The sequence below is a fragment of the Mustela nigripes genome, chromosome 1, assembly GCF_022355385.1.
Source record: "Mustela nigripes isolate SB6536 chromosome 1, MUSNIG.SB6536, whole genome shotgun sequence".
Taxonomy (NCBI): domain Eukaryota; kingdom Metazoa; phylum Chordata; class Mammalia; order Carnivora; family Mustelidae; genus Mustela; species Mustela nigripes.
In genome coordinates this window covers 173,764,649-173,772,987 of record NC_081557.1, presented here as the reverse complement: position 1 = coordinate 173,772,987, position 8,339 = coordinate 173,764,649, and the positions used below count along the sequence as shown (strand labels likewise).

Here is an 8,339-nt window from a genome sequence, read left to right as displayed (position 1 = left end):
GAGGGCACGAATTGCATGGAGCACTGGGTGTGGTGAAAAAATAATGATACTGTTATGCTGAAAATAAATAAATGAAAAAAAAGAACTTGTAGTTTAATAAGAGGCATAATTATGCCCTTGGCTTTTTTTTTTTTTTTTTTTTTTTTTTAATGACAATTCCTGACTCATGGCCCTGGAAATCTGGGGAAAACATCATCCAGTTTCTTCTATCCAGACCTTGGGGCTTCTACCATTATGTGGGAGGCCTCTTTGCATATATGAAAAAACAGTGGCTTTAGAATTTGGAGACCTGGGGTCTGGTCTTTTCCATGACTAGTTAGTTGTAAGACCTAGAACAAATCACTGGTTTGAGGAATTACTGTTGGTTTCTTGTACCTCACCAAGAGTTCAAATATATCTTTCTAGGGAAGAGTTAAATGACTTCCTTACCTGTATTTACTATGTTGAAGGGCAAGTATGGTGAATATTATGGACCGACTTGCTTATCCTCTCTACCCCCTTCCACTCAAAATGCGGTACATGGACATAGCATCAGCATTGTAAGGGCCTATTTAGCCGGAGCGGCCCCACCTCAGTTGAACAGCCATTTTGTTGCTTATGCAGTAAGACTTAAACTGACCCTTCCCCGCCAGGGGAACTTACTTAAAAGCAAGTCTGGAAAACCAGTCCCAGGAACAAAGCCCAAATACAAGAGTGGGTCAGGTCAGGTGAAGATAACAGACTGAATGCAGGGATGAGTCGGGTCAGGTGGAGATATCCAATCAGTAAAGCGGGCATACTGTCTCCCTAGCTACCAAGGAGTGTTGGCCCCGGCTTTTGGGCACAAATTCTGACCAAGGTGATAGGCTAGTTCAAATAGCTACTATAGGGTGAATTGTAATTCAACTGGCCACCCATATGTGACCTAGCGTGACTGTAAAGCTTTCTCTGTGTGTTACAATCTCATTCGCCACCTGCGTGTGGCCAGGCCCAACCACATGGCCTTTGCTCTGTAAAAGTTAGTCTGTGAGGCAGGGAGGGGTCATCGCCCTCTCTGTAAGGTATGACCCCGACGGGTCAGTTTGAGGGTTGGTTTGATTCTCGATGCTTGGCACGAAATAAAGCTTTGCTTGACCTTCACTTTGTATCAGTCTCGTTCCTTTGACCATAGACCCATTATTGGGGGACCCAACAAGCATCATTTGGGTGCTTATTAGAGATGCAAAATCTTGGGCCTCACCCTGGACTAAGGAAATCACAATCTGCACCTAATAAGAGATGATTCATATGCACCCTAAAACACAGGAGCACCTTCTTCCTATGGTGACTTTCTAAATGCAGAGGCTAGGAAACTTGAAAACTGTATTTCTTAGATTTCTTTTCAGTGTGGAATCTGTTTAAAAATTAGGCCCCAAAGCTAACATTTATATAATTATTATGTGCTGCGGATTGCTATAAGCACTTTATACACATTAACTCATGGAATCCTCCCAACAATCCTATAAGGTTGATAAAATTATTATTCCCTTTATATAGGTGAAGAAACTGATGTCTGGAGAGGTTAATTAACTTGCCCAAAGTTATAGTTAGTAAGTCACAGAGTTAGGACTCAAACCCAGGTATTCTGGATCTAGAATTTATACTGTTAATCATATTTTTAATAGATCAAAGAGGAAGCTTAAGCCTTCCTTCTGCTGCAGTTTTTTTTTTTTTTTAAACAGATATTCCTGTGGAACATATACTCTGGCAAGTGCTTTTATTTTATTTATTTTTAATTAATTTATTTATTTTAGAGGAGGAGTGCACACATATGCATGAGGAGGAGGAGACGAGGGAGAGGGAGACAGAAAGAATTTCTCCAGCTGACTCCCCGTTGAGTACGAAGCCAAATGGTGACTGGATCCCAGGACCCTGAGATCAAGACCTGAGCTGAAACCAAGAGTCAGAAGCTCTACAGAGTGAACCACTCAAGCGCCCCAGGCAATGGGTTTTATAAAGCTTTCTTCATTTATTCATCTACCTATCTATGAATGAGTATTGATCTGAAAGTTCTAGGTATCACAAAGGTAAGAAGTAGAAATGAAGCATTAGCATTTGAAAGGAAGCAAAATCAATCTATAGATTGGATGATTATATATCTAGAAGATGCAAAGGAATCAAGTCTAAGAGATACTGTTATTTATTAGCATTAGAATTAATAAAAGAATTCAGAAAGGTAACTAGTTAAAAACTAAATATATAAAAGCCAGTAGCTAGAAACCAGCAGCAAAAGGATGATTTGTGAGGAAAAAAATCCCGTTCACAATACCAACAAAAATGTAAAAGCTTAATATAGATTTTACTATTTATAACTATTATGAAGGATTGTATAAGCAAGCGAGAAAGTGGATTATCCAATCATTGGCAGAGAAAAAAACAGATTAGCTCCATAACTCCACCCAATACATAAAGATATTCTAAAGAGACAAAACATACAGAATTTAAAAAATAATAATAAAACCATAAATACACACACATACACAAGAAAATACTGGATATTTAACTGATTGTAGGGTTAGAAAGAATGCTCTGAACAGATATAGATATGTATATACGTTATGCATATGTATATGTGTGGTATGTGCGAATGAAACTACTAAAATAAATTCCTTTAGCAAATAAAAATTTAAAGCATTTTTATTTTTATTTTTTTCTTTTTCCTTTTTTTTAAAAAATTTTTTATTTTTTATGAACATATATTTTTATCCCCAGGGGTACAGGTCTATGAATCACCAGGTTTACACACTTCACAGCACTCACCAAGGCACATACCCTCCCCAATGTCCATAACCCCACCCCCCTTCTCTCAACCCCCCTCCCCCCAGCAACCCTCAGTTTGTTTTGTGAGATTAAGAGTCACTTATGGTTTGTCTCCCTCCCAATCCCATCTTGTTTCATTTATTCTTCTCCTACCCACTTAAGCCCCCATGTTGCATCACCACTTCCTCATATCAGGGAGATCATATGATAGTTGTCTTTCTCCGTAAAGCATTTTTAAATAGAAAATATCATTAACAAAATTATAAAGTCAATAGCAAGCAGAGAAAATATTTATAATCAATGTGAAGTAAAAGATTAACATTTTAGTGTCAAAAAAGTTCAAAGAACATGATTAAAAAGAAATGCAAATGCTCAATAAATATATGAAAGATTTAGTAAACCTCTCCAGCAATATCTTATAACATAAAATAATTTTGACCCACTAAATTGGCAAAGATTAATCTATAAATTATACCATTCATTAGAGGCATGGATGGTTTCCAATCAGCACTCTTACACTCCAATGCTGGGAGTGTACATTGGTGTGATCTTTCTTGAAAGCAATCCTTTAGAATGTTCCAAGATGCTTCAACGAGTTTGACACATTAACCTAGTTCTTTTGTTTCTAGGAATCTAATGCAAGGTAGAACTGTGAGGATTTACAAGGAAAGATTTTCCTTATAGCATTATTTAAAAAGAAAGTGTGTACCTTAATGTACAGTTGTAGGAAAATGGACTATTAGGCAGCCTTAAAATAATTTTTACAAATAATTTTTCATAACACAGGAAAATGAAACAACATGCTAAGTAGCTAAAACAAGAAAGCAAATTCAGTATTACATTAAAACATATTAAAATATATGTGTGTGTAAATACAAGTATAGTAATATGTGAGAGAGAGAGAGATTAATGTAGAAATACCATTGTATGAGATATATTTTCTTAAATGTTTGGTATTTTTAAACAAAATGTTACTTGGAGTGGGATTTCAAATGCTTTCATTTTCTTCCCTAGAGTTTTCTTTATTCCTACAGTTTCCAAAGTATATTACTTCAATAACCATAATGAGCTTAGAGCTAAAGATAATGATTCTAAAGTCAGTCTGAGGATAATAGGATCTCTGTGCTCTGGGAGGTACGAAGGGCCATCTTAGGTTACTTAAGTTGTGAACTGCCACATCTAAGCAGATGCTATTCACATTGTAGGCATATAATAAAAGGACTAGAGATGTTTAGTTCTTTACTTATGCAGTAGATCAGAGACTCTCTTATATAAAGCCACCTGATGGTCATAGTTATGAATATCATTGAATCACCTCTCATACATACAATGAATCCACACACCCGTGGATAGTTATACCGTCTCCCTTCAATCCTTTGAGCATTTTGTCTCTTTCCCTTGGTTATCTCTCTGAGATGTCTGATGCCTACTTCAAACTTGACACAGTTCCTTCATCTAAAGGACCTGTTCTATTCTTTCAAGTCTTCCTTTCAGGTCTTCAAGGATACTTGAATTTAACTAGGCTTCCTTTGTCCATCATCCTACCAGGAGAGACAAAGGAACCTTCATTTTCTCTCAGATGGAGTGGCATTTAAGAACAAATAGTAAGAAAAAAAAAGCAATGCTTACAATCTTAGTTATTAAGAAAATACCTATTTTACTATTTCAGTATTACATGAAATAAATACCAAGCTATAGATATATTCTGAGCTGGTATCGTACCAATAAGATAAAGGTAGGTTTTGTACAGCCAAAGCTGATACAAGAGACTTCCTGGCTGAAGGAAGGGCATGAGAACTTTCAGACAATAATGGAAAGAAAATCAGTGAAGGAAAGGATGCATGTGGAGGGACCCTTAGCCTAGGGAATAGCTAATGGAAGAAACCTGCTTCATCAAGTTATCAGGTAAGGGCAAAACTCAGTGAAGGAAATAGAAATAGAAAGGTATTTAACACAAAAAATTAGGTGCTGAAAAAAATCACTGAAAGCTGCAGGAGCAAAAGTTCGGTGTCTTCTGGAGCTACTACATTCGAGAGCACCACCATAGCCTTGATCCAGAAAAAAAGGAGAGTCTGTGCTATCTCTTGCTGCTGCCCCCACGGATGCTGCCAGTTCTCTTTCAACAACCATGAGGCTAAGACTGTGGAACACCAAGTGAGTGTGCTAAGCAGAAAGGACATCAGGAAGAGGGACTCTGCCTCATTTCCAGCTAATTAGTGTTGATTTTGTTTCTGTGTCTATCATTGTTTCTGTGGAAAAAGTCACATTAAATTCTAAAAACCAGTCTGCAAAACATGTTTTCAAAAATATTCTCTTGTAATTTGGAGTCTGTGTGCTCTTAAAATAACAAACAAACACATACCATCCCCTAAGGAAAAACTAAATCAAACAACTCCTCAGGATATATTTTATAGTCACTGAATTCATTTACTTCTTCCTCAAACATTTTTATATCTACAGTTAACATCATTGCAAGGGAGTGCATAAAAATTTTAAGTTTCATATGTAGGACTTGAGAAAAAAAGAAAACAAGCCTTAGTGATAATATTATCAATGAATGATTTATCACAAAAGCTTGTTTCTTATACAAAGGGTTGCATTGCCCCAATTTTTTGTTCATTTTTGGTTTCTTTCCAATTTTAGTATATGCGCTGTGGAAGCAAGCACTCATTTTTGGTTTCTTGCTAAGTTCTTCTTTGGTGCTCATTTGTGGTAAACGCATATCTCAGGTATAATTCACAATTATTGTGTATGTGGGCTTACAGTACAAAAAATACATCATTAATAAAAAATAACATTTTCTGGGGCACCTGGGTGGCTCAGTTGTTAGGCTCAGTTGTCTGCCTTCGGCTTGGGCCGTGGTCCCAGCGTCCTGGGATCAAGCTCCTCATCAGGCTCCCTGTTCAGCGGGAAGCTGGCTTTTCCCTCTCCCCACTCCCTCTCCTTGTGCTCCCTCTCTCTCTGTGAAATGTGTAAATAAAATCTTAAAACATATATATATTAAAAAAAATTTCAAACATTTTAAAGGAGTATAGGAAAAAAAATTTCCATGACAGGGAATGATAGAAATAGGTATGCAAAGTGCTGGGATGTATGTTTTCTAGTATATATATTTCATTTTTATGTGTCATCCTTTTTCTTTGTACCATAAACAATTTTAGTAAAACCAGAGATATTGATGATGTAAAATCCACAGAAGTGTACATGAAATAATATTTTACATGCTCCCTTACAACATTTGAAAATTTACTTTGAGAACCTAAGTTCAAATGTATTCCCCTCACCACCACCACCACACAGGGAGTTCCTGTTGCTGTTTTCTTCACTTTTCCAGTTGAACTAAAGCAAGAGGAAACTAAGCCCTTTAGCTACTACTGAGTCATGGTATAGTTGGTGTAGTTGGGGAGCAGGGTAGCATTAGGAAGGGAATCAGGAAGATCTCCTGGCAACCAATTATTTGCTTCAGTCACCATGCCATTTCTTATATTGTCATAAGGATGAAAAATTACACTTGTGCACGGTGAGCGAGACTAATGCTAAGGCATATTTTGTGTGTCCCATGCAATGGTATTTCCGTTTTCTGAATGAAATATTGAAATCCTAGAAGTTATACTTTACCTATCAATACATTTAGTGATGATATTGGAGTCTGTGAGATGTTACAAAAAGGACAGATGGAGAGTAATTAAAGGAGACAGGTATCAATTTCTTGTCTCAACACTGCAGGCTTTAGCAAAGGCAGATCATTTGAATTCCTGCTCTTTAATGTGATTCTGAAGAATGGCTGATCTCAGGTATTTTTGAGAGTCTAATTACTGTTTTTGCTGGTGAAGATCCATCCTACATATAACTCAGTTTCTTTTATTAAATTTCTTGCCTACTCTTGAAGACAACTGATATGTTGTAATGCTTATTATGATACTTCATGTACTGAGAACAAATTCAGAGGGTTTCAAAAATTACCCAACTTCTCCTTTCCCTTACTAATACTTCTTTCCGTTTGGTACTAACAGAAAGCAATTTTCCTGCCTTTTCACTTTTAAAATGAAGTTTAGATTTCTTTTGTGTTCATGTGACGAACCTACTCGTGGAGAGTCCCTGTCAGGATATCTATTGTAATACTCGCTCCTACACATGCCTTCAGACATTGATTGCATATCTAGAGAAATACACCCACACCTTTTCAGAAGCGCTAGGTGTGTGTTCAGAAATGCCAAGATGGAGGGCAGGAAGGGAGCAACTATCCCCTAAAACACAGCACAGGGCTATCGACTTGAAGTTGGGGGAAAAAAAATGTTTACATGTAAGGCTTTTAGACCAGTGACCGTTATGGAGGTACTTCCACGGAGCCCCGGGTGCTGGCCTGAGCCTCTTCTGCCCCACAGCCGGAGAAGGGCTGTGCTGACCCCGCTAGACACGCGATCCCAGGGCACTCGCCACCGCGCACGCATGGCCCTGCAGCCCGGCCCACAGCGCGCCTTCTAACCGCTCCTCGGGGCAGCTTCCCCGAACGCCGCAGCGACCAGCGCCCCACGCCGAGCAGAGCACAGGCGCAGCCCGCCCGCCTACTTCCCTCCGCCGCCGGGTGGGGCTCGGGAAACCGGCCGGGCCGCGCCGCCCCTCCCCTCCCCGCTCACCTGCTCGCGCTCCTCCAGCGGACGCTGCCCGCGTCGGCGCGGGCTCGCTCCGGGCTCCGGCTCTGTCCCCGCCACCAGCCGCTCCGCCAGCGCGTCTCCGTCCTCGTCGCGCTCCCCACCGCTGCTGCCGCCGCCGCCGCCACCTCCGCCGCCACCAAGCAGTTCCCCGGCCGAACACATCCCGTCGCCAACTCCCGCCGCCGGGACGGCCGCCGGAGGAGGCCGAGCGTGAAACGCGAAGCAGCGGTCGCCACCCGAGGGCCGGCCGGAGATCCGCCGCGCTGCCACAGACTGGAGCCTCCGGAGCGCGCCCCGCTGGCCAGGGTGCCAGAAGTACCAGCCCTGCCCGGCCTCTCCTGTCACTGGCTCGCCCCGCCCCGGCCCCCGGGGCGGAGCACACCCGGGGGGAGGGGCCACGGCGGGGGCGGAGCCAACGGGGGCGTGTGTGAGAGAACTGAGAGCGACTTCATGTGCTCGCGCGTGTTTGTGAGACTGTGTGAGAATGTACATGAAGAGACTGTATGTACGTGTGTGTGAGAGATTGTGTGTGAAGAAAGGAGTCTGTGTACGAGATAGTGTATGTGTGTGTGTGAGACTGCTGGAGTGTGTGAGAATGACTAGGTACATAACAGACTGAGAGATTTTGAGATTGTTATGTGTGTGAGTGTGTGCGTAAAAGTGTTAGAAAAGCAGTGTGTGCGAGAAATAAGGTGTGTATGTAAGAAAGTGTGTTTGTGAGGGAGGGAGGGGAGCATGTGTGTTGGGGTTGTGTGTAATACACAGTTACACCCCTGCAGGGTACCTCTGTTCTTCCCTGGAGCAGGGGCTGGGCCTGGGTGTGCTGCTGGATGCCTGTCCTGAGTAGCCGTCCATCCCTTGCAAGTAATAACACATTTCTCTCTTTTGTTCCTTTTGTCTTCTGTC

General features: G+C 41.1%; 1 protein-coding gene across 1 annotated transcript in view; it reads right to left on the bottom strand.

The window, feature by feature from the left end:
- Positions 1–7,778, bottom strand: part of FAM241A (family with sequence similarity 241 member A) — a 40,174-nt gene extending 32,396 nt beyond the window's left edge. The window contains exon 1 of the mRNA XM_059395159.1: positions 7,416–7,778. Coding sequence (XP_059251142.1) covers positions 7,416–7,595 — 180 coding nt within the window. The 5' untranslated portion in view covers positions 7,596–7,778. The remainder of the gene's footprint in view (positions 1–7,415) is intronic.
- Positions 7,779–8,339: the final 561 nt, after the last annotated feature.